Genomic DNA, 27,424 nt, shown 5'->3' on the forward strand with positions numbered 1-27,424 from the left:
GATTGAATTACTCATGCCTCATTTGTCCAGTTCCCTGAAACAATCTTTTTTGGATGCATTTAGAAACCCGAGTCTCTGCGGTTTCTCTGGACTGGTTTCTATTTGTGAAAAAGGAGAGTTGGCTTGTCAAGAGCGGAGCAAAGTGAGTTGTGCAGAAGTCACGATACCCTTGGTTTCCTGTCACACAGATTCCTGCAGTTCTCTCTAGTAATCAGGATTCCTCGTGGGATACTTCTGTTCCCTCTGGAAGCCCCCAGTGGAAGACGGGGATGGGGGGGGGGGCGGAGAAGGAAACCTGGCCAAATGATTCTCAGTTCTCAGAGAACAAGAAATACACTGCGAGATTAAAGGGCGGGGGAACAACAAATAATTGCTGAGCCTGTTGGTAAACAGACCCAGAGAAGACAAGCAATTCAGCTTGCTCACTCTTGCCTGTCAGACAGAATTTAATACCATCCTGTTTCTGTTTTTCGTCTATCCATGACCCAAGTTACAGCTTGCTTAATTTATGTTTACAATGTGAGTCTCATGAGGATGAAGGGAAAGAGAGGTCTGGTCAGAGAGGGGGAAAGGACTCCCTTTCCCAAAAGAGTGCCCTGGAGACCAGTGGTTCTCAGCCCAAAGGGTACGATGGTCACCTGAGGATCCCAGGCCCTATCTCAGCCCAATTAAATCGAAATCACTGCAGGGGAGGATCTAAGCCTCAGTATCTGTAAAGCTCCCCAGGTGATTCCGGCGTGCAGCCAAGGTTTAGCACCACTGCCCGAGACCTGTGCTATCCAATATGGCAGCCGCAAGCCACCTATGGCTACTGAACACCTGAAACATGGACAGTCCAAAATGAGATGTGCTGTAAATGGGAAATGCACACTGCAGTGAGCACGAAAAAGAAAATACAAACTATATCATTGAACATTTTATTACACTGATTATAACTGAAACAATGTCAGCCGGTCCTGAGTGAGAATGTGTGTGTGTGTGTGTGTTTGCATGTGTGTGTGCACGCGTTCGCAAGAATATATGGGTGGTGCTGTGGGGTAGACCAGAAATCAATATGGAATCACTCAGGGAAGAGAAAGGCAGAAGAAGGACTTGCATATCTTCAAGCACCTCCTCAGACATCATATTTCCGTGTATAAGGAGCACAAACTCGTCATCTCTTTGGCACCCCCACACCCACATGGACATGCGTGCTTGTCCTGCTATCTCATCAGTAAGTCATGGTTCATTTTCTTCCCACCAAAGAGAACAGGACTAGGAAGGCAAAGGCTAAGGAAGGCATGGAATAAATAGTTTCCAAGTAAAAGTCAAAGTTCAACCTTGGAGCCTCTTTTTATCCATTCTACTCAATCAAGCACGGCAAAAATATCCTCAAAGCACAGCCAGTTGAAATGACAGAGGTTAATCAGGAAGGAGCAAGTCAACAGAATTTAAAGATAAATACATAATCGGTGATAGTCTTTGCAGAACAATAACTAACTACACGGTAATAATCGTGTACCAGACATTCCCAAGTCCAGTTTACTGGACCAATAGACTCCGTCCCACTTCCCTGTGCTCCTGCCTGACCTTGGCAGAGGTCTGCCTCTGGACCTTGGCAGAGAGTTTCTTGAGCAGCCCCAGAAATTCTCATGTGTGATGGTTCATTTCATGTGTCAACTTGACAGGTCCGAGCGGGTGCCCAGGTGTTTGCTAAAACATCATCCTGGGTGTTTGTGTGAGGGTGTTTTTGGATGAGACGAACATCTTAAGCGGTAGAGTAAAGCAGATTGCCCTCCACAGGGTGGGCGGGCCTCATCTAATCAGTTGAAGAACTGAATGGAAGGAAAAAGACTGATTCTCTCCAGAGTAAGGAAAAAACCTCCAGAAGATTGCCTTCAGATACCACTGGTTCTCCTGGGTCTCACGTCTGCCAGCCCATACTGCAGATTTGGACTTCCAGCCTCCATAATCACTTGAGCCAATTCCTTATAACAAGGAATTGCTTCTGTTTCTCCAGAGAGCCATGACTAACACATCATGCCATTCCTACTCTTGCCTGCAGATACCACCTCCCAACATTGGGGATGGTCTCTGGGAGGAATAAGGACTCACCCGTGGTGGCTGGACCCACGGCAGCTGCAGTGCCCACACCCCCGACTGGACTCGCAGCAGCTGCCTGGAGGGTTGGACAATGCAACTCTAAAGCATGGGGAAGGTGGGTTTGGGCATAAAACGCAGGAAATGAGAAGGAATCATGAGACAAATTGCTTCTCCGTTCTTCTGACATCCATCTACACCTTCTAACAGGTCATTCTGAGGCTCAGCAATTCCATTCCGTCTCTGAAGACGTTCTTCACGGCCATGATCAAGCATTAAGGTTTCTTTCTCTGAGAAGCTATGGCCAACTCAGTGATATGCCTTGGATTTACTTTCTTGCTTTCCCTGTGTCATGCACTTTCTTTTCCCCTCACTCTTGCTTCTCTGGGGGTACCTCTCCTAATCAGTTGGGCAGCATATCAACTTTGCCTTAGGCTCTGCTATCTAAGAAACCCATACTCAGACACTTGGCCTTTTCCTTTTTCAATTCATTTGCTTGACCAGGAAAGAGCTGAGCTCTTTTCTTGGATTGGGGTACCCACTGATTAGACCAGGAGTGGATATCAGGTCCAACATGAATTGATATTTAGGCTAGTCCTTGACCTGTTGTTTGAGGGTCCCTTCCTGAACAGAGATGAGCTGAGCCAAATATCTTCCCTTTCCCGGTTAATTAAAATTTAACAAAGGAATTATAGACCAATTGCCTTATTGAGCTGCGTATGAAAAGTGAATGAATTATGTACGTGTGTGCATGTGTGTGTGTGTGTGTGTGCGTGTGTGTATGAGAGAGAGAGAGAGAGAGAGAGAGAGAGAGAGAGAGAGAACTGACTGATTTTTAGGCCCAATTTCAGTTGTTCATGAGGCTGCAGGTTTTCCTGCTCCTAATTTCCTGTATCTTTTCAATGAATGTCCCTTTTCACTTGAGCTAATTTCTGATCAATCTGAATTTAATCCCTTTATAAATAACCTGTTTTTTCTATCTGGATGATTTTGTGGCATTTTATTGATTTTTGTAATTCACAAAGTTCTCCAGGACATGTCTAATTGCAAGTTTCCTTACGTTAAACTCACCCGAAATGTGGTGAGGTCTCTTCAGCTGCATCCTTAGGTATTTTTCCCACCAGGACCCAGAAATTTTATTTTTAATTATAACTGTGATTGTTTGCTGTTCCTATTCAAATTGATTTGGTTGTTCCTTGGGGAACATGTAGCTATCTCGGGACGATCTGTTCTGCCAACCATACCTACCGGTATTGTTTACCCTCTATCTCATTTTGGTCTATTCTTTCCCTCTTTTCATTATGTTAAATGGAAGGTAATTTAAAAGGCAATGTGGAGAGAACATCTGCAGGATGGACAATATACCAGATGTCTTGAGTCCAGCTAAAATACTCGGTATGGCCCTACCAGAGAGCAGGGTTTGTGATTGTAAGGGTTTGACTTTCTGGTCTGTTTTAAAAGGTTTCTAATACTTTGCTGGGTGATATGAGAAACTTTCCACAGAGTTTAAAGGTAATCCTCCTCTGGAAAGCTTTAGCACTTCCTTGTTTCTCTATCTGCAAAGACCCTTGGTCAAGAGATATGCTTTCATGTATTTAACGAAACCATAGAGGGTAACAAATCGAATTTTTACCTTGAAAGTCAATACCATGGGTCACCGTTGAGATATTATCAGCAGCAGGGTGGGACAGGCCAGAGAAACCCCGGAACAACAACACGGACAGATTAGACATTGTGGGAATAATGGGAAGAGGTGAGGTCAGTTGTTATTAGGACGGGATGCAAGAATAGTTAAGTCTAGATGGGGAAACAAAAGTCAAGATCCTGGCAAGAAGGAGGCAATGGAAAAAGACAGTACCAGTGAGGAAGGACAGCTAAGCAACTCAAAATTTAAGCAGACAAGACAGTCTGAAGAGTCCAGGGGAAGGAGAAGGTATCAGAAAAGAAGCAGGTTCAAGCAGGCAGAATATGCCATCAAAGCCTGGAGTGAGGAAGCTCCATGGTGTACAGGATGAGGACTTCTGTATCCATAGACCAGGTAGAAAATGGGGTCAGAATCCCCACTGAAAGAATTCAGAGCCAGAGATCTAAATAAATAACAAGGGAGCCAAGCTTAGGTGAGAGGTCTGACAGCAAGTTTCACCTTAATACTAGACATGAATCTTGTATATTGTACACAGTAGGAACTATATACCTGTATTCCTTGACCAGAATGTAGATGAGAGTTTCCAAGGGGATGTGACAAGCCTACCAAGTGTTCCAGAGAAGCTGGGGGTTGTGAACCACACTTTTCCTGATACAGATTAGGAATTGCTAGGTTAACAGTGATAAAACCCAAAGGGTTTTATCTACTCTAAACTCTAAACTCAGTCATCAAACTCATCATTCTTTTCTCAACCTCTGTGAGAGGCATTAGTATCTACCTAGCTGTACAAATCCAAAAAAATTAAGGGGTGTATCTAATTGGACTGCAAGTATTACCCAGATATCAAAAACAGACAAAGACATCACAAGAAAATAAAACTGAAGACCAATACCTCCGAATATAGATGCAAAATTCCTCAACCAAATCCTAGCAAACCAAATCCAGAAACATATTTACAAAAGATTATACATTATAACCAAGTGGGATCTCACCCTGGAATACAAGGTTGGTTTAACGTCAGAAATCAATGCAATATTCCATATTAATAGAATAAAAAATAAAAAACACAATCATCTCAACAGATGCAAGGAAAGCATTTTACAAAGTCCAACACCGATTCATGATAAAAATCCTCAGCAAATAGGAATAGAAGGGAACTTCCCTGACCTGATATAAAGTATCTATGAAAAACCCACAGCCGTCATACATCATGCTAATGGTGAAGCACTGAAAGTTTTCTTCCTGAGGTCGTGAACAAGACATGAACGTCTATTCTCATCACTTCAGTTCAACATTATACTGGAGGTTCTAGCCAGCATTTAAATAAGAAAAATAAATGTTTCATCGAGATTGGAAAGGTAGAAGTAAAACTATATGTATCTGAAGATAACATGAATTTATAGATAGAAAATCCTAAGCAATCCATACACACACATACACACACACATGCACACAACAATTAGAACTTATAAATGAGTTCAGCAAGACTTTAGGATATAAAATAAATACACAAAAAATCAATTGTATTTCTATACACTAACAATGAGCAATCTAAAAGTGAAATTAAGAACAACTCTACTTATAATAGCATTAAAAAACAGCTAGGAATAAATTAAACCATGGAGGAGAGAGTCGTGTACATTGAAAACTACAAAACATTACTGAAAGAAAAGTAAAGGCCAAAACAAATGGAAAGACATCCCATGTTCATGGATTGGAAGACCTAATGTTGGCAAGATGACAACACTTTCTGAATTGATCTATCAAAATCTCAGTTGACTGTTTGCAGAAATTGATAGACTAATCCTAAAATTCATTTGGAAACACAAGGGACCAAGAATTGCTAATAGAATTTTGAGACTGAAGAACAAAGTTGGAGGACTAACACTTTCTGAATTAGAAATTTACTACAAAGTTACAGTACCCAAGACTGTGTGGTACTGTCATAAGGATAGAAATAGAGACCACTGGAACAGAGTTGAGAGTTCAGGAAAAATAACTCTCCTATTTACAGTCAATTGATTTTCAACAAGGGTGTCCGGTCAATTCAAAGGGGAAAGAAGACTGTTTCTCAATAAGTGGTGTTAGACAATTGGACATCCACATGCAAAAGAATGAGGCTGGGCCCCTATCTCACACCATTTACAAAAATTAACTCAAAGTAAATTAAATACTTAAACATAACAGGTCAAACTATAAAACTCTTAGAAGAAAACAGAAATCAATCTTGTGGCAATGGTTTCTTAGATATGACACTGAAAAACAACAAAAGAGGAAAGAGATCCATTGGACTTCAAATTTAAAAAATTTGTACTTTAAAGGACACCATTCAGAAAGTAAAAAAACAACCCATAGAATGGGAGAACATATTTGCAAGTCATATATTAGATAAAGGACTTACATATGTATCGAGGACATAGAGAATTCTTGCCACTCAATAATAAAGCCACATTCTCGAACTTAAAACTGGGCAAAGGACTTTAATAGACATTTATCCAAAGATATGCAAATAGCCAATAAACACTTTAAGAGAGTCTAATGTCATTAACTATCAGGAAAATTCAAATCAAAACCACAATGGCATACCACTTCCCCTCTAGGACCATAACCAAAAAATCAGGTAATAGCAAGTGTTGAGGAGGATGTGAGAAATTGAACCCTCATTCACTGCTGGTGGGAATGTAAAATGATGTGGCCACTTTGGAGAACAGTCTGGCAGTTCCTCAAATGGTTAAACATAGGTTTACCACGTGATCCAGAAATTCCATTCCTAGGTATATACCCCAGAGAATTGAAAATAATTGTCCACATAAACACTTACACGCAAATGTTCGTTGCAGCATTTTTCAACAATAGTGCCGAAACAGAAACAACCCAAATATCCAGCAATCAGTGAATGTATAAACAAAAGGTAAGTATACCCATAAATGGAATATTACTTGGCCATAAAAAGGAGTGGAGAGCTGGCACATGCTATAATATAGATTAACGATGGAAACATTATGCTACGTTGAAGACACCAGTTACAGAAGACCATGTGTCATAATTCCATATATACATGTACGAAAATCTATAGAGATTACAAAATAGATTAGCAGTTCTAAGGGGTTGAAAGGTTGGGAGAAAATGGGGGGTGACTACTAAAGGGTACAGGGTTCCTTGTTGGGGCAATGAACACTTTCTAAAATCAATTGTGGTGATGTCTGCCCAACTCTGTGAATATACTAAAAGCTACTGAACTGTATACTTTAAGTAGGCAAATTACATCTCAATACAGCCGTTACAACAACATATTAGGTCTATTTCCAATGGTTATCATGAATGTTAACTTTTAAACCACTGTCTGGTACACACTGAGCGGAACGTCATCCCAGGTCCTTTAGTCTTTAGCTGGAGAGTGGGCCCCCTCTAAAGGTGTGTAAAGGAGGTAGAAGCCCCAGGTTATGGATGGTCACATGTGGTAACAGAGATCTCCACGTGCTGTATGGCACACAAATCTGAGTGATGACATCATGGCCACTTTCGATGGCATACATTGCTTGTGTCTTGCTAACAAGCAGACGCCGTAAGGAACGTGAAGTCAGAACAGAGACATGCCGGTCCAGCTACAGCCAGTCCCACTGGGAAGTGCCTACCCCATCGTCTTTGCAGGCTCCAGTCACAGTTGAAGAAACACAGCCGTAACATCTACAGCTCCATGGGTGGCTGTTAACAGCTACCTGGGGTCCAGTGCCTGCCACACAGCTGCACTTTTCCTTACTCCTCAAGGCAGCCCCATGTTCTCCCCCGATTTCCTTCTGCTCTTTCTCATGCAAGGCTGGGCGACCAGTGCAGCCACTCAGGGGCCTGAGTCCCGGGAAGGTCAGGGTTGGATGCACACACCAAACGAAGTCAGATACCATCAAGGGGTGAGGGTCTGCACCCCTCCAGGAAGTGCCCCAGTGCCCAAGGGAGCACGGCATTAAACAGCAAATAAAAAACACCACGTCCAAATTCCTCCAAACAGTAGAAATGGAATTCCCATGCCACCCGCCCAGCAATTCTACTTCCAGGTACATACACAAAATAATTCAAAGTAGGGTCTCAAAGAGATATTTGTGCACCCATGTTCATAGCAGCCTTCTTCATAAAAAGCAAAAGCTGGAAGCAGCTCAAGGGTCTGCTGATGGATGAAAGGACAGATGGAATGTGGCATTTACGTAGAATGGAATATTATTCGGCTTTAAAAAAAGGAAGGACATTCTGGCACACACTACTCGAGCACATTACGCTAAGTGAAATCAGCCAGATACAAAAGGACAAATACTGTGTGATTTTGTTTATATGAGGTTCCCAGAGGAGTCAACGTCATAGAGACAGAAAGTAGAAGGAGGGTTGCCAGGGGCGGGGGGGAGGGGCAAATGGAGGGGGTTTGGGGGGTTTGTTCATGGGGACAGAGTTTCAGTTTTGCAAGATGAAAAGACTTCTGGAGCAGGACGGTGGTGGTGGTTGCACAACAACGTGAATGTATTTGATGCCACTGAAGTGTGCGCTTAAAAAGGTTAAGATGGTAAATTTTATGCCATGTAGAATTTACCACAAATTAAAAATTAACAGAATAAAGCACCACGACAGGTTGAGAGAGACAGCAAGGAAGAAAGGAAAAGGCTTTTTCCCGGCTATTTGAACAAGAGGCCCTGCGCTTTCAGTCTGCATAAGGTCCTGCAAATTGGGTAATAATTTGCCCTCACGTAATAAAAAGCCAGCCTTTCTTTTGCTGTCCTTCATCTGTAAGGAAATGCTCCCCTGAGGCCAGGGGCTACGTACTCTGCAGTGGTGCTTCCCTCCCCCAGCTTAGGAAAGCCGTGGGCTTGCATATCCCCCTCCAGAAGGGACCTTGGAAATGGGGGTGGGCCCCCCTCTTCTCTATTTTCCTTCCAGAACAGTGGTTCTTCTGCTGTGGGGGTATCGCAGAACAGGGAGCTTGTGGAAAATACTGACGTGGGGCCTGATCCCGAGATCTCACTCGGGGTCTGAAGTGTGTACCTAGACCCTGCATGCTCAGCTGTGCCCGGGTGACTTTCACGCCTGGCAGCTCTGGGCCCACAGCAGTTCCCAAGTGCCTTGTTGGGTCACGTGGCATTGTGACCACTGGTCCTGGGCAGGCAAGTACGGTCTGACGTTAGTGAATGGCGAGGCTTTGGGCAAGTCACTTCACTTCCATTTGCCTCGTGCATGACAACGAGGCTCTCTGAGGTCTCTCCCAAACAGAACGCAAAGTTATAAAAGTCTTCACACTCATCGGCTGAGAAGTTTGTAACTTATCCTCAATGGCTTCTCCAATTGCTTCTCCCTTCCCCGGACTGAAAAAACATCTACTTCAGGCCAAGCCCCCGGAGCAGGCCCGATGGGGCCTCTGACTCTCCCAACCTGCAGGCATGAGGTAATGCAGACGGGGAGCTGGGTGGTGGCCCCGCGCAGATGGTCTGGGGAGGGCCCCCAGCCCTCGGTTCTGGACAGAATTAAAACCTGACGACCTATCTGATGGAATTACACCAAAGAAAGGAAATTTGTCTCTTAAGAACAAGCGAGAGGCTGATGACTGAAGTCCCAAAGAATTCTGTGGTTGAACCTTTTTTTTTGTTGTTTGTTTTCTGGCACAATCTGCCTCTGTTTCTGAGCTGAGTGCCGTGTTTCCCGTGACAAAGGCCTCTTTCTTACGACAGTTTAATAGCTCCAATACGGGGGACAGCCCTGACTCTCCCATGGGCCAGCGTCTGCAGGCGGCTGCTGAAAAAAGGAGAAAGCCACCGCTCTTCTCTAATTTGGTCCAAATTGAACTGCGAGAGACTTACGGGAAAAACAAAACAAAACAAAATGAAACCTTAACCTCCTCCTGCAATAAAACATGAAAGCCACCAAAAGGGTGGGGCACACAAACTGCATCGAGGGGGAGAAGACGATGGATTAAAAAGTGACGCTCAGAGCCTGTTGGGGGAAACTGAACAAAGCCGAGCGGGCGGGAGGATGGAGAGTGGGGAGACCCCTGTGTTAGCTTCCTGTGGTCGCGGTAGCCAGGTACCACGAACTGGGTGGCTTCAGACAACAGATTTATTCTCACGGTTCTGGGGGCGAGAAGTCCAGAATCAAGGCATCACCACGGCTGCGCGCCCTCAGAAGGCTCTAGGGCAGGTCCTTCCTTAGCTCTTCCGGCTTCTGGGGGCTGCTGGCAGCCCTTAGCATTTATTGGCTTGTAGCTGTGTCACTCCAATCTCTGCCTGTCACCCTATGGCCAGAGGGTCCCTCTGTGTCTCTGTGGTGACATATGACTTTCTCTGTGTGTGTGTCTTTTCTCCTCACAAGGACACCAGTCATATTGGATCGAAGACCCCACCTGAATCCAGTATGACCTGATCTTACCTAATTCCACTTGCAAAGACCTTGTTGCCAAAGAAGGTCATGGGGCGGGGGTCTAGGATTTCAAGGTACCTCCCTGAGGGACACACTGCAACCCACAACAACCATCGTTCTAAAATCTTGGGGCTCCTATGCCACTGACCACTGCCTCTTGTTCTGGAACCTACAGCACAGGAAACGCTTGCACAGGAATTCTGTCCTCCCAGAGACCAGCCCACCTGTCCACCTGCTTTCCAGGAGGTGAGGCTGGGAAGTGGGTCATGGCACGTGGCCCCCAGCTCAGTACCGTCTCTTTTCAGTTTTATCTCCTCTCCCCTTCTTTCCCTCGGCACCTCGCTGCACGGAGGCACCCGGCAAGGGTGACGGTTCTCACCGCAGCAGCAAATGTCTGGAGCGCTGCTCAGTGCAATCTTTAACAGAAATAACTTGCTTCCAGGGAGACTGGCTGGAAAGTCTGTCTCTCACTGGGGAGTTTTTATATGCTTCTATTTCCCAACACACCACAGGAGACATGGTTTTAAAGACGCATTTGACAAAGGAGTCAGAACTCCTACAACCAGTGCTAAAGTATTCCCAATGGGAGATTGGATGCTGTTTTACAACTGGGCGGACCCCATTTCCTACAAACACTTTGGGGGGCGGTTTTCAAGCCTCTCTGGCCACAGCAGATCTGTAAGACTGGGAAGGCAGGAGCGGGCACAGGCTCCAGAGACAGGAGGCCTGGGTTCAAATCCCATCTCCGCCCCTACTTGCGTGGCCCTGGGTGTGTTTGGTATCTGCCTAACAGGGGTGGTCACTTCTCCCTCGTGGGGGGGGGGCTTTAAGGATCAGCTAATACACGTGAGTCAGTGAGCACAGGAGTGGCACAGGGAAAGGACTGAGTAAACGCGGGCTTTCATGACTGTTCCGTGGTTGCTAGAGGCAGGGGTGGGGTGAGAGAGGCGGGCAGAGGCAGTTAGTCCAGGGGCTTCTGCCTCATAGGGACCTCGGTTAAACCCAGAACCTGCTCCTTGCCGTAAGCATGACCTCATAGAATGTCCCCAGGCTCTGTGTCCGCTGTCCATACTGGGACAGTAGCGAGGCCAACACGATACATGTAAACAGCTCATAATGACAGCTGCCCATCCTAGAGCCACACAGGCGCCCAAGCCGCCCATCCTCGCTTGCCAGGCACAATGTTGTGCAATGAAGACCACCGTCCCAACAAGCCTTGCCTAGAGCTCCCTCAGTGGGACCTGGGGCTCCCGCAGAGGGCTGCTCTGGCAAACAAGGTTGCTTTCTGCCTTGAGTGGCTTGTCACCAGGCGTGAGGGAGGTGGGGACAGGGCAGCGATGGGAACTGAGGAGAGAAAAATATGTGTCATCTCCAGCGCCTGGGAAAGTCACAAAGAAACCACACTCCTGTTCTCAGAGAGCTTTGCGGGTTCCCTGCCTCCCCCCAAGCCTGCTTCAGGCTAAACAGAGTGCACGTTGTGTAGCGAGCCGTCCCCTGTGCCAAGATGTCCAACTCTGTCGCCAGGGACCTGGGTGGGGGTGGCTGGGGGCAGCGGCGGCGGCGGAGGGGGCCGTGGCATAAACGGCCCCTTGTACGGCTGACGGGGGACAAGCTGCTCAGCAGACATAGGCGGGCCGCCCGGTGCCTCCCTCCCTGTGTGGAGGGCGTAACTTGTGCAGTTACATTAGAGGGGCCTGAAAGTAAGGCCAGGGAAGTAGGGGGTGGGGACAAGAGTGAGGCAGCTCGTGCGGCTGGAGGGGGCTGCCCATTATAAAACCATCTGTAGGATTCCAGGCCATTGGGGCCCCTCCTGCAAAGCAGACCACGCACAGCTGGGTCCTGGATCCCGTGTGTGCGGAGAACAGAAGAGACAGCCCAGACTCTGCTCCCCGGTGAGGGTGCAGGACTGAGAAAAGCACATGCCGCGCAATGACGGTGAGGAAGGTTACCCAGCAGACCCGGAGGAAGGGCCGTGAGACCTCCCGGCAACATCAGCCTAGGAAGGCCAAGGGGGAAATCGAGGAAAGGACACTGAGGCGGAGTCAGGCACGGAGCCCAAGCACAGGACAGCAGCAGCAACGCGAGGTCCGGCCACACACACCCAGCGGCCCGTATTCCTGCACCCGGGCCTCTGGCCTGCGTGTTGGTTCCACGCACACTGCGGAAGCCACTGTGAACACGCTCTCCTGCTGGGTGGGAGTGCCTGTCCTGAAACCTGGGCTGGGACAGGAGAGGGCTGGCCAGGGCCAATAAGCAAACAAGTACTGCTCTGTACATCATCTTGCTACACATGCATGCCAGGCACTGTTCCCGGTGTTTTGTGTTTATCAACTCAGTTAATTCTCAGAATAATCCGTTGAGATACATACTATCATTATGGACACTTGGCGGGTTAGGAAACTAAAGCACAGGAAAAACAAAACCAAAAACAAACCCACCCAGTGTATAGCCAGTAAGTGGCAGAGCCAGGATTTGAACCCAGGTAGCCTAGCTCCAGAATCCATGCTCTTAAATACCCCCACCCCTACCCCCAACCCCACCCCACACATACAGCAAAGGGTCTGCAGCAAAGGAAACTCAGTGGGAAGGAAGAATCACCCAGCCCTCACTCTCCCAGCCTCTCATCCAGCCTGGCCAAGCAAATCACCACAAGGCCATCGAAGACCCCAGTAGAGAGCTAGGTCCTGGGCCATAAGGTAACTTTTTTAGGCTCCCTTTCTGAAAAAGTTAATGGAGCTACCATATGACTCAGCCATTCCACTCCTAGGTGTGTACCTGAGAGAAATGAAAACACAGGTCTGCTCCAACACTAGTACACAAGTGTTCACAGCGGCACTATTTATAACAGCCAAAATGTGCCAACCACCCAAACGCCCATCAGCGAATAAATGGATTTACAAAATGTGGTCTGTCCATACAATGGGCTCAGTGGTATCTCTGTGGGAGGAATGGACAGACGGATGGCCAGATGGACAGATGGATAAATGACTTGATTACTTGTCACCTAAAATCGTCTATGGGAAACTGCTTAGTCCCAGTCTGGCTTCACCCAGGTGTCTGGCCGGTGTTAGGCCCTTTCTCTTTACTGCTGGGTAATACCTACCATTATTTCTATAAAGTCACTATAAAAAATTCAATGTGTCACCCCTAAAATGACTTAAAAACCGAATTGTTTTTTTTGGGGGGGGCTTGTGCTGAAGTTAGGGGTCTTCACACCTCTATTTCCCTCTGCTAGCATAGACAGTCAAAAGAGGAGAGTAGCTTCCTGCTCGCATTGTCCGGTTCCCATTTTCCCTTGCCCTCTGTGTTGACACACATAAAAACTGTATTGTTAGTCTCTGACACAGGAAAATACAGTAACAATGGAAACTTGGAAGTGCTGAATTCAATGAAGAATGCGACATCAGGGTCAAAATAGCTGGAATATAAAGACACCACTATTTTGAAAAAATGCACGTATACAATCTTGTACACGGCCCTTAAGCTTTGCAGGTCTGACTGCTGTAGAAGCTGCACGCTGCCTCGGACATCTGAGACCTCTGGCAATCGCCTTCTGCGCCCTACCTCAGTCCTTTTTTGTGTTAACACATCACCTAGCAAGCTATGATGTGGAACTTCCACAGGGTGGCGCTGACCGCCCACCGCTGCCTGCCCGCCACCACTTCCAAACTCCCCTGTCTTTTAATCATTCAAGGGAAGGCTATCGGTGGGTGGGAGTACTGGAAAGAGAAATGCAAGAGAAGGAGCTGCTAATAGATTACTCTAGAATTCCAAGCACGGGAATTCGATGGGTTCAAGAGAAGGGCTTGTCCGCATAGAATAAACTCGACAGCACCATCTTTCATTGCAAGTAATAGCACAAGAATATATTTCCAATGCTGCTGAAGTGATTGAAAGGTGAGAGGAGGCGGGATGGGGGAGTGTTATTCTGCTGGGAAAGGGGTGAGAGTGGTTGGGTCAAGGTGTGAAACTATTTCCTCCCCTGGGCACTTTCTTGTATTCACCCTGGGCTTCTACTTCTCAGGCGGGGGCGCTGGCGAGACCCAATTCATCAGGCAGGGAGAAGGTCAAGATGAGGCAGTCTGGGAACTTGGTCCTGCTGTAGGGAGATCTAGGGGCACCCCAAGACCAGTTTGTGATGTGAAGGTAGCTACAGTAGTTGGCTCCTTCTAAGATGGCTGAGCGAGCCATAATGAAAAAGCTCCTGTTCTACTTCTCTGATACCCTCCCCGCCACCACAACATGGTCTCCTTTTCACCTTCTCTGCATTTAACTTGCAAATGTTGTCTTCCAGGCTATCCTGGAACCAAAGGAGGGGGACAACTTGGACAGACAGACGCACGTATATAACAGGGCTTACACAGACAGGCATACTCGTCAATGGTTAATGCTGACTGATGACCAGGCAACTGTGTCTGTTGCCATTTCTGTTTCTAAACAAATAGCTGCTTGGTTGACTAATGGCTGCTGTCTAAAACGATTGTTAATATTTTAACATACATATTGGTTTTGAAGACAGGCCTGTGTTTTCCTCTTTGATCTGGGAGGCAAACGCATACTGTCAAGTGTATCTTGATGTCCCCACATGTGACTTAATGAGCTAGATTAGGTCCAGATGCTGGCGTCCTTGGCTGGGGTCCTGCATTAGCTGGTCGGGGCCCTCGGCAGCAAACACGCCAGGGGTACAGCGGGAATGTGCTCTGTGGATTATGGCACACTGTGAGGTGTGCAGCCAGCCTCCTCAGTGACACGTAGCCGGCTCGAGGATGCCTGCTGCACCTGTCCATCAGGTGTGTCAACAGATGACAAACACCCCCGGATGTGTGTTTAACTAGGAAGTGATATGTGAAGCACAATGTTTAAGCATAAATGACCTTGTCCTCCCTGCTGGTTTGAATTATGCCTGCCAGCGAGCTAAGTGAGAGATGAGGGCATGTTTCCTCTCTGAAAAACATGTCCTCTGGAGGTAACGACACTTCAGAAAGGAAAACCGCTTAAGCAGCCAACTCCCCAAGAACATGTGGGCTGAAGAATTTATTTGTAGTGAAACCAAAAGACATTGCTAAGGACCAGGTCAGAAAGAAGCAAGCTGTGTTTCCCTTGAACTATAGGTTGCCCTTTGCTGGCTGAGATTTTGCATCATTCAGGGGACACTGACTTGTCAATGCATACCCCCACGCAAGCTATAAAGCGAGGAAGGAAGGTGTACCCAGGGGAAGAGAATGTCCGGGTGGGCTCCAAAAAGGTGAAGTAACAGCATCTGAACACCAGATGGCAGCAGCCACACAGAAATCATATTCTGGGGACCTGCCCTCTTTCCTCCTCAGAGAAGACGGAATTGAAGACTGCCTTCTTGGAGTATTTACTTTTTACCTTTCAGTTCTCTTGGGAGTGGCTGTGATGCCTCTTGCTTCCAGATACATTATAAACAGGGCACAAGTAAGAGGTTGTAAAGAAAGATAGTTGGTGTCAGAGGGTTTGGTGAATCTGGACTAAAACTATGGGCTATGTCCAGTAATTTAGGGTTCTCCACACTAAATATTTTCAGCTCTCAGCCTTAAGATTCTGTGACAGTTAGACAGCTCAACCATGGCAGCACGTAAGGAGCTACAGACAATATACGTAGAAGCATATGGGCGTGCCTGTGTTCTACTAAAACTTCATTTACAGATATGGGCGGTGGGCCACATCTGGCCCACGGGCCACAGGCTGCCAACCCCTGCACTAAATGATCAGGAAACTCCCTGGCTCAGCTAGCGCGGTCCCTGTGGACGCCAGGCATGTGCCAGGTAGCTTTTCTTCTCCCCTCTCAGCCCTTCCATAGCATGAGATTACTAGGTCTCCTTGGCCCCTGCACTTGGATTCTCCTTCTCCCTTCCACACAGCGACGACATTAGCTGACAAATGCTGTCTGTTGGTTCTGCATTTAAAATATCTTCCTGCCATCAGTCCCTCTCCACCCCACTATTGTCACCACATCCCTAATGTCCTTCGGAGCTGTGAAAACACACAGCTGTGGGTGGTCAATAAGTATGTCCAACTGCTGACCTCTTCACACTGGTCCATCTGCCTCCTCCCCACAGACGCCTCCATCGAAGCCAGGGCAGTGCTGCAACCGCCTCTTGGGTTGTGTCATTTCCCCGTGTCAGAACCACCAGTTGCCAACCTCTTGCTGAAATGTGCTTCTCCTTTACCCCTCAGCCTCCCCTTCCATAAAGCACCGTGGGAACTGCAACACATGGGGACTGCAACACATGGGGACTGCATCCTCTACCCACGGCCCAAAGACCTCGGGACCCACCCTGCTCACCGCATGACCTGCCCTTCTTCTCTCCGTCCGCCCAAGCTGACCATCCCCCTGCTCCGGATGAAATACAGCCCATTCCATCACCTGCCCTTTGTCCACTGGTTTCTTAGTTTGGTTTGTTTTCCTCCCTCGGAGCTTAAGCTGTGCTGCCCTTATGGTGCCTGTGGGTTTAACTGCCCACTAATACATTGTTTTGGCTATCTCTCATTATCGATTCTCAATTATATCACACTGAGGTCAGAGAATGTGGTCCGAATGGTATTGATCTGAGGCTATTCTGATTTTCTCTGGGCTCAACACTCTAATCCATTTTGGAAAACCGCACACGCATGCTTGAAAAGAATGTAAGTTTGCTAATTGCTGGATTTGGGTTCTATCTATGCCCATTAAGTATATTTTGTTAACTTTTTATTTGTATAATCTGTGACAGAGAGGAAAATCGCACTTCCCTAGCCTGATGGTGGTTTGTCTGTTTTTCCTTGTTTTTTTTTTTTTTTCATTGTGGAATATTGGGGAACAGTGTGTTTTTCCAGGACCCATCAGCTCCAAGTCAAGTCATTGTTTTCAATCTAGTTGTGGAGGGCGCAGCTCTCAGTGGCCCATGTGGGGATCGAACCAGCGAACTTGGTGTTATGAGCACTGCATTCTAACCACTGAGCAAACCGGCCGCCCTTCCTTACAATTCTTAAGCAGTTTAAGGCCCATGGTGCTAGCTGCATATGAATGCAGGATCATTATATCATCCTGGTGCATTGTTTCGCTTGTCACTAAGTATTGACCTTTATTCTTTATATGGCTTTCTGCTTTCAAGTCTGTTTTGTCTGATACTAAAATTGTAATATCTGCTTTCTTTTGATCAGTATTCAACTTGTATCTTTTTTCCTTTATTTTTAACCTTTCTGTGTCATGTTTGAGGTGTGCCACGTGTTAATCACATAGAACTGGAATTTTAAAAAGCAAAAGCTATCTATTTGAAAAGACGGGTTCAATCATTTGCTGACTTTGTTTCTGCACCCTTCCCCCCAGCAATTACTCTGTTTTTCTTTCTTTTTCTTCCTTCCTCCTTCCCTCCCTTCTTTCCTTCCTACCTTCCTCCCTTTCTGTTACCCTCTCGTCCACATCCTCCCACTAAACCCAGTGGTCTGTGGTCTGTAGAGACAGCGAAGGGCAGAGAAAGCTAAGAAGCCTCGCCTGGGGGCTATTTAGCATTTTACCAACAAAGAGTAAGATCACAGGCATTCAGAAAGGAAGCACCCAAATCACGAACTATCTACGGATTTACAAGTGAGGAAAATGGGCTGAAGGGTAGGGTCTGCTTGAGGGAGAGCATTACAGGGACTCCCCCTCTCCCACTACCTCCCCCCACTGCCCCAGGACACTCTGGACACAGTGGTGATGGTGGCATGGCTCTAACCGCTGTGCCCCACAGGCTGTGGCAGGGGTGGAACACGGCGGCATGAAAATCTCCCAATGACCCTTGTTTAGCAGAGGGTTTTGTGAGGCTGGAAACACTGAAGGCTGCTGCCCCCTACCCCCAATCCCCAGGCAAGGGTCCTGTTGAGGGTTTATGTAAAATCTGTTTGGTCAAGGAAAGGGAGGCGCTGGGCCGAGAGGCTCTGGCTTTCTTTTCTACAGAAATAGGTATAAAGATTGGCAGAAAGTGCAGGTGGCAGCATAGAGGGACATTGGAGTTGGCATCTTGACGTCACAGGAGATGTGGTGCCACCAGAGAGAAAGCCCAGCCTATACGCCCGGCCTATCAGCGCAATGTCTGGGGCAGGGCTGTCACTTGCGGGGCGCAGACCTTCTGCAGTGTGTGCAGATGCCCATGCTCTGGGAGGACCTGGCCTGTGACGGCTTCTCCTGGGGTCAGCCCCCTAAATCCTGCCAGACTGAATCTCTCATGGTCTAAACGAAGCCAAGACGAAAAACGGCGGTGCCGAGGGACAGAGTCAAACTCCCCCTCCCCATGCCTGATGCTAGAAAAGCTGTCTGCAGGGCTTTAGGAATCATAATTAACCCTCGATTTGGGTGACATTTCTTACATTCTGCAGGCCCCTCCCCATCTCCCGTCTCATTTGATTTTCACAATAGGCATCATGTTAAACGGATGCTGTGGCTGGAGACGGAGCGAGGAAGGGCTCTGGGAGTCTGAACGGCGGGAATGACAAGTGGAGAACAGGGAAACTTCACTCTAGAACATGCCAGCCCACACACATGTACGGGGCTGACACATCCCTTAACATGTAGCATTTGGATTCAGTGCCTATACTGACCACACAGGGGCCCCACATCAGCTGCGGGATTGATGGAAGGAGGCAATGAGGTGTAAAGAGGTCCCGTGCAAGTTTGGGAACCGGGGAAGGGTGGAAAGGGGTTCCGTGAGAAATTAGTTCCTGACAACCATAATCAATAGATACAGCGTTGGTCCCTAAAGGAGGTGGTGCCATTGCCTTAGGGGGGTGTATTCTGAGATTCTGAGAAGGGCAGGCGGTGCATGACAGCGGAGGGAGACAATAAGCTCCGCTCTGGAAATGCGGATTTGAGGATGCTGTGAAGTAACTAAGTGGAGATGTCTAGAAGGCAACCAGGTCCAAAGAACAAGTTCAGGAGAAAAGTCTAGGCTGAAGGTCAACGTGGGTACACCTGCGGATAGATGGACAATGAAGAGATGGAACTGGAGACGGTTCCTCAAGGAGGGTGCATGAGGTGGAAGAATGGATGCCCTAGAGGTGAATCTTTGGGCAACATCAGCATTTCAGAAGAGGCCACATGATGAGCAGCTCACAGGAGAAGCCGCGCAGGAGCAGACAGAAAGGGATGCAATCAGGAGAGGCCAGCGTCCAGAAAGGGAAAGGCAGGAGCAGTAGGGAGCACCAGTGGCTGCCTTCGTTATGTGTTTTTTGTGTCATTAGTCTTTATACACGTAAAGGGTTTGGAGAACGGCAAGTGATTACATCCATGTTGCAATTTCAAAGTGGTTACCAGTTAATGGGAGCACATTTGGAAAAACCTGGCGCACACCTGCTTCTCTGACGGAGGACCTCTCAGGGATGCACTTCCCCCGACCTCCCCCCACCTCCAGCAGACCTGGCTCCATGTGGCTGGGAGTGCTGGTCCAGGTAAGAAGCATTCCCAGAGCACAGTGCCCTGTGCAAGGGCCCTGGGTGCTGGCTTACCTGGCACTCTCAAAGGTAGCCGACGCCGTCTTTTCTATTGCTCCAAATCCAACTCCAACAGCAAGACCCTCTGAAACAGACACAAGAAAGCAGGAGGGGTTAAAAATCATTATCCAATAAGGTTCATCGTCATCACTGTGTTAGGTGAGATGGCATTAGGCTGCCAGCAACAACAAAATCACACACAAAATCAACAAAACCAGGGGTCAGCAGGTGATGGCCCGAGAGGGCCAAATCCAGCCCTCTGCTTCTTTTGTATGGCCTTCAAGCTAAGGACAATTTTTATATTTTAAAATAGTTTTTTTTTTTAATCAAAGAAAGAGTCATATTTCATGACACAAACATTTACATAACTTTAGCGTTCATAAATGAAGTTTTATTGGCGCACAGCCAGGCTCATTTGTTGACAAACTGTCAATGGCTGGTTTTGTGCTACATTAGCAGAGATGGGTAGTTGTGACAGAGACCAAACGGCCCGGAAACCTAAAATATTAACTATCTGGCCCTTTACAGAAAGAGTCTGATGAGCCTTGACCTAGACACATGGGGTTTTATGAGCTCATACAACAAGAAGTCCAAGGTTCACATGGCGGCCCGATGAGGTCATTGCAGACCTTTGACGAGACATCCTCAGATGGCAGAGCCTGTCACAGCCTCCTCTGAGACGGTGCTGTAGTCCAGCTCGAAGCTTGGGGTTGGACAAGATGATTCTCCAGGTCCTTTCCAAGCTTACCAAGTTCACCAACACCCTACGATCAAATGTGGAAGGGCAATGCCAGTTTACAAGTGTCTGATGGAGAGGTAAAGGCTATGACAAAAAAACCAAAAAGGAACTGCCCCCATGGCCTGGGACCAATGGGGTAGAGGAATAATGTGAAGACACTTCATGACATCTATGGGGGATTCAGCCTCCATCCAAACAGGAAGTAGAATTACCAATATTGGTCAGGATCAAGACCAACGGCTTTCGGGGCCAGGAGGGACTTCTGTTATGAAGAGGGAAGAGGGCGAAATCCACTGAGTAGAAGGGCCTGCCTTCTTTCGGGATTCACTGTCTCTTTGAACTGCCTCTTTTACTCCTTGTGTCCATTTGGAGTGGGCCAAGGACCCTGGGATTGCAGTAATGACTCCAGAAGGCGCTGGGGACGAGACGACCCTATAGGTTTGTCCTGTGTGAAGACGGATGAGCTCAGCTCTGATCCAGTCTGGTTCACCCAAAGACCCTGCTAAGGCAGACAGTGTTCCCCTTGTGCTTCAGTCTCCTGTGGGGACCTTCGGGGTGAATATGGCCACGGAGGCTGCTGGTTGAGAATGTGGGATTCTGGTGCCCCATCAAATATCTTCCCATAATGACCAACCATGGGATACAGAGTCCTAGGACGTTAGAGGTATGAAAACCCGGAGATCACCTAGCATGATGCTTGGGCTACTGCCAGACTCAGAAGCCAGCGCTTTGGGGGTCTTTCCAAAACCAGACAGCAGCATGGAGCTTCCTGGGCCCCGCCTCCCAGCATGCACGACACATGTCACAGGGGCTGCACAGAAGCCCCTGTAATACTCCCTCCAAGGGCTCTCGGCTGAAGTGGCTGGCCGAGCAAACACTCTCAGAGCAACCAGACATTTCAAAAGTGAGCTTTAAAATTGTTATTTATTGTTATTTATTTTTAAGAACTGATGTCAGTTCTTCATAACAGCTGACTCTTCATTCATCAAGTCTTTCCTCTCAGATGACTCCAAGTTCCAAATAGGCCTTGTATTCAAGAGCTCAGCCTTTCTGTATCTTTTTCTTGAGAAGTGGGAGACTGGTGGTGGCCCTTTTGATGCAAGGCCCTGGGCTAAAGGCCTTATACATGAAATAAAGGTAGGGATTGTCAGCTCCACTCTGAGTCAGAGAGGAAAGGTGAATGGAAGCTCGTCCAGGAGCCCAGGTGGGCTCTGATTCTAAGGTCCAGGCTCTTCCTTGTCCATCGCTGGTTGTTCTCCTTCCCTTCCAGAAGTGTCCTCCAAGGGTGGAAGTGACGGCTCCAGGGAGGGGTCTGGATACACATTCAACATTGCCTGATGGACCCGACAAGCTTCAGAAAGGGGCCAGGCAAGAACAGTGTCGGAGGTGAGGTGCCAGATGTTGGTGAGAACGGAATTGCAGGATAGGCTCTGAGGGCAGTCTAGGGGTTTCAGACAGCCTTTCCATCGGGGAGGAGGCAGCCCTGGAGCCTCAGAAGCTTCCCACGCCCAGGGTCCCGAGGGTATAAAAGTTAAGAGGACTTCTGAGGTGTCTCCATCTGGCCACCCGCTACCTTCGGAGAGTCAGTCCAGTGTTTACAAACCTGCTGCTCTCAAGCTTGTTTTGAACCAACCCTGCCGAGACCACGACCCACTCCACTTGGTCTCCAGCACAAAGGTCTTTACCAGAGACCCCTGGCCCACTGGGGACAGGTGTCAAGAGCTAGGGAGGGACTAAGGAGGGTTTCCTGACATGAGAAGGATAAATCCCTCCCTTTGTTTTTCTGAACCATGAACAGCTGGTTGGCTCTTTTGTTAAGATTTTGCTCTAATTAGTCATTTTAATGTAAATTATAGTGCAGCCCAGAGCGACAGGACCTATAGTAATTAGCAAACTAACCCTTCCTATTTATTTAGCATGCAGCCCCAGGACGGTTTGGAACCACAACCCCTTGCCCCCAAAGCACAGGTTGCCTCGGGAGGCAGCCAGCATTTCCCATGATTCAGAAAGGGGAAGAGGAAGACGAGTCAACGGCAGAAGCGAATGTAATTGTTACCTTGTCTGAAGGCGGAAAAACTCCTGAGAGCTAAACTAATGAGACTCCAAAACAAATTACACATGTGGGAAAGGACGTACAGAAAGGGATTAAGGCAGACACTGGTGATCAACAGATGGTAGAAAGAACCCGCTGGGTAGAAAAGGAACCGAGGAAAAATGCCGACAGGAGCTCGCGCCCCGGGTATCCCACCGTAAGTGCAAATTAGGAAGGTAATTACGACTAAACCAAAGTGACTGGAATATTATTAGGAAGCTATTCCTCTGTTCACAGCCCCTGCCATTAACTCAGGTGCAAAGAGAGGAGAAACTGGGAACCTGGTGTTAGAAGGCCAGCGGGATGCAGGGCGAGGCAGAGCCCTGAAGACCAAGTTGGCAATGAGCGCTTACGCTGAGCTAGTTGCTCCAGTCTTCTCCTGCGGGGTTTGTCACACTGACATTTCGTTGTAAGAGGCTGGCCTGCGTGTGGTAGGACATGGGGCACCATCCCTGGACGCCACCCAGCAGGGAGACGGGAAAGCAAAGTGTGGCCCAGCGCCAGCCCCATGCCTCCACCCCATTTCCAAGATTCATAAACCTCTCAGGAAATTGTATGGGGAATCCAGGCAGAGATCCCTCCGAGCTGGAGACGCTTGCAGCTGAGAGCACACACACACCCAGGCAGAGCTGACAGCCCAGCTTCTCACTGCTTCATGAGAAAGGGGATGTTCTGCACCAGAAGCGGGGGATGCCTAGGGCAAGGCAAAGGGAGGTGGGCGGGGAGTCACCGTTCCGGGGCACGATGGCGTCACCATTCTGTACTCCACTCCGGGGGAACCCACGGACTTACACTAGCAATTCTCCTGCCCTGAAGATCACACAGCCCGTGGAAGAGAGGAGCTGCCTTGCTAGAGGGGAAGGCAGGCTGCGCCAGCTGCCCTGGCATTGCACCAACCTGGTGGCACTCTGCCCACCAGCCGTGCATGGTGAATAACTATCTCCTGCGCGTGCTTGAATCGGGGAAGCCCTTGCAGGTGTGGGGGGACTCACTGGGGTCTAATAATTCATGTGGACTTCAGGGCCTAGGAATATTGGGGGGGGGAATTTTTTTTAACCACTTTGGAGGACTTTTGAACAAAATTAAGACTCTGGTAGTTCTCTTATGGTGACAGGTCCATTTGTCACTCCCCACACTTGACTCCCACCAAAGTATTTCTAACAAGCAGGCAAGGAAAAGAGTCTGACGTCCCAGATCATTCTGTTTTGTGACACTGATGGCAGGTTGACAGTACAATGAATGTATCTAAGGGGGTACATTATTTTCTGATAGGGAGTAGCAGCATTTCACAGGAAGGTTAAGTGAGAAAGAAAATAACCCCCTGCCTGCCACAGCCCAGTTCGGCGATGGCCAGGCGCCAGGTGGTGGGCTCCTGGGGTGGGCCCCATGTGGGCAAGGCCATGGTGTGAACCTGTCCTCCCGGCCATGGCTGACCGAGCACTTGGCCAGCTGGGCCCAACCAGAGATGGGGTTTTTCAACTGAGTGAGGAGAGAAGAGGGCCGGGCAGCCCCAGGATGGGAAAGTCAGGATCTGTTGTCATCCCGACTCTGGGTCTCGTAGAAGCTGTTCTATGGGATGAGAGCATGGAGCAGGCGTGGAAAGAGAAGCAGTGACAGATGAAGCAAAGTGGGCCCCGGAAGCATTTGTGTCTACGCTTCACTTTACCCCTAAAGCCTGAAGCCCAGCAGCTTCTCTGTCCTTCCTGTGGGGATGTGAGATGCGACCATATCCTTTTAATAAATACATCATTTTTCCCCCCAAACCCTTGTGAGTTTTTGCTCTGCAATTTGCAACCAAAAGACTCAGTATTTCCACCTAACTCTGTCATAGGCACTATGTGTTTACTATCTAATTTAATCCTGTCCAAACCTTTACTGTCTAATTTAATCCTGTCCAAACCTTGCAACATTAATGCTGCTATGTGTATTTCCCAGATAGGTAAAATAGGCAAACCGGGGCTGAAAATGGTCAAGCGACACGCCCAAAGTCACACAGCTCCTCAGAGGACGTTCAGCCTATGCATGCCTTCCATTTCGGGTCACATGACACTGACTCCTTTGTTTAGTTCACCACTATGCCTCCTTTCTTGCTTAGGACCCACAAGACTGGGAATGGAGTCAATACCGCAAGAATATCCACGTGAGTACCATCACTCTGTGAGTATTTATCGAATAGCCATTAGGTGGGGGGCACTGAGTAGGACCCGGTTACTATCTTTACGTGGCTCACAACCTAGACTATTCTTTTAGAGACATAAAATTAGAAACTCATTTCTCTGCTCAAAATGTTTAGAGAGATCTTCAGAACAAAGTTGAAATGTCAGAAAAGCTGAAACTTGGGGAAAAGAAGGGAGGCAGGGAGACTGGCTGGGAGCAGAGTGCTGTAGAAAGGCACAGAGGGGGACCAGGTTACAGCAGGGGGGTCAACCTCAGAGTACTGCCAGGTACTGATGAGACTTGGTGAGCCGACGAGCATGAGGGGAAAGTGCAGGAGGGGGGTAAAAAGGATGCCAAGACGAATTCCAAGAAACTAACATAATGAGGATGTGAAAAGGCAACCGGGCAAAAAGGATGAATATGGTTTTTGATATGTGGAGATCAAAGGAAAAAGACATTCACTAGAAATGGTCTCCAGGTAGCTCCAAATGTGCAATTAGACCGGGAATGACAGCTATGAGTTTAGGGAGCCAACTACATCCTGGCTAACACGAAGCGTGCAGGCACCGTTCTGGGGTCTTTCGGTGGATAATTTAATTTGGTCCTTTCAACAACCCTTTGAGATGGGTGTCGTCGTTAGCCCTGTTAGAGATGTGGACCCTGGTCTCTACACCGCTGGGCTATGTTCTCCCCCACTTCCCTTTACTGCCTTCCAGGAGTCCCTCTGTTTAAATCCTCATTAGCACTAATAACTGCCTCAGTTGCTTTATCTCCATTATGTTTGAAGATTGTTTTCCAGCTTCACTTTTTCTAAGACTTTAGACACATAAATGCTTCATTTTTCATTCTTATTTTGAAACTCAAATATGGTATTTTAAGTCACACTACTTACCAATTTTTCATCAAAGTAATATAGCTACACGTGGAAAAAGATTTCAGAATGCTCAAAAATGTCTCAAGTAATTCATCTCCACTCCCCGATCCTGGTTCCACTCCCAAGAGGTAACATATTTTTTTTCACAATTCTGAGTTTCAATTCTCTGAGGGGTACCACTATAACTTTCAATAATATACTAATCCACCAGTCTCTTAATTTATCACAGTCCTGATCTGGACGGTCTGTTGACAGCTCTATTGTTTCTTACTTATCTGAGTCTTCCTTATAAGGAAGGAATACAGTCGACATTCTTCCTACCTCTGCTCTCTTTCCACCGTTCCTCAATCAAAGTTATAGAGTTTGATACTGTTTTGTAGTTATAGTTCATCTCTGCTTTACTCTCAGGCCAATTTAAAAAAATGCAGTCTTAACAAAAAGTGAATTTACAATATTGGGGTGATAACATGTTATTCTCTATGTAATCAGAGTGGATGAAGAGAAGGAAAATAGTCCTAAGGTTTTAACTTTTCCTGCGTGAAGAAGATGGTCCCAAGAATGAAGACCCAGTGGATTGATCCTTTTTGACATTCTTCTCATCGCCTAGGTCTAAATTAGATTCCATCTTTCTTTTTTTTCCTTGTCCATGCATCCGTAAAGCTGGTTTCTCTCTCTGGCAGTTCTTAAACGTTTCCATCTTTGTTTTTGGAGTTTGAAATCTCACCAAGATCTGGTTTTGTTCATTCTATTCAGTATTAGATGGGTCCTTTCCATCCGTGAGGTTGTGCTTTTCTTCAGCTTAGCAAATATTTCCTTGCATGTCTATTTTCATGTTTTACCCCTTTGACCTTGTGTCTGTGAACTGGAGGGTTGTTTTTTACTTAGTCTTTCAAAACAGCTTGTCTTTTCATCCAGAACATTCTTAATAGTCTATCCATTTAACTTTTTTAAAAATTGGCTATTAATTTGAAAAACTCGTTCTTATTTCCTGATTGCTCCTTTTCGATTATACTTAGTTCTTGCTTTATGGAGATAATAATATCCTCTTGAATCAGTTGAACATACTCCCGAGAATTTTTACAATCTTCTCTTTGGTCTCCTGGGTTTGTCTGTTTTCTCCAGGGTAGGCTGTTCTATTTATTTTGGTCCTTCTTTCCCATTCCGAGTTTTCTTCAAATGTCTGGTGATCCTTAGCTTGGGAAGATGTTCGTGGTTGCAGGACGCGGTTGACTAGGTAGCTGCGGTTATATAAATCTGTTTCCCCAGCAGGCCTCTCTGAATCTAAAATTTCATTTCAAGAGGTTACTGCTTCAGCTTGGCAGTTGGGGCAGAGAGAGTCAAGGAAGAGATGAGTGTAGGAATAATAGCGTTAAGTGCCATCAATTTTTAGATTACAACAGCACTAGTGTTGAAAATGATTTAATAACGTGTTCTTCACACAGCTACTTGTGAAGCAGAAACCCAAGGCATGATGGGCAACAGCCAGGGTGACATCTCTGCCAGGAACACACTGTGGGAGGTGCAGAGCCTCTCTAGGGAACAGACTGTGACACACGCAGGGGGTGGCCATGGTGTCAGCAGAAGGCCGTGTGCAGGTGTGAGCTCACACACACAGGAGTGCAGCAGTGGCGTGAACAAACGGGAGCTTGTGAAGATGTGCATGTGCATGCACACATGTACACACATCGTGACGTTTGTGGATGGAAACAGCCTGGAAAGGTGGCCCACATACATGGAAACAAAAGTCTGAATCCGTTGTTTAAATGCTAAAACACGAGAGGGCCCTTCCACAAAGCCCACCTTACTCTATCCGCACAACATCCTAATGGGTAGGCAGGGCCCGTCTGTCACACAGAAAGCCCCAGGGCTGGTTTCTCTGATTAGGAATGTCAAACTCAGGACCACACACAAGCAGGAACCCTGAGGGAGGAGAGAGACCGGTGACAGGGGGGACTGGTTTCAAATAACTGCTGGGGG

At 47.4% G+C, this 27,424-nt stretch overlaps 1 protein-coding gene across 8 annotated transcripts in view; it reads right to left on the bottom strand.

Annotated features, from left to right (window-relative positions):
* Positions 1–27,424, bottom strand: part of SLC39A11 (solute carrier family 39 member 11) — a 299,558-nt gene that overhangs the window by 42,442 nt on the left and 229,692 nt on the right. For all 8 annotated transcript variants that reach the window (XM_081029061.1, XM_081029063.1, XM_081029066.1 and 5 more), the window contains one exon: positions 19,601–19,670. In XM_081029061.1, the coding sequence (XP_080885187.1) occupies positions 19,601–19,670 (70 nt within the window). The remainder of the gene's footprint in view (positions 1–19,600; positions 19,671–27,424) is intronic.

Source organism: Rhinolophus hipposideros (genome assembly GCF_964194185.1).
Source record: "Rhinolophus hipposideros genome assembly, chromosome: 20".
Lineage (NCBI taxonomy): Eukaryota > Metazoa > Chordata > Mammalia > Chiroptera > Rhinolophidae > Rhinolophus > Rhinolophus hipposideros.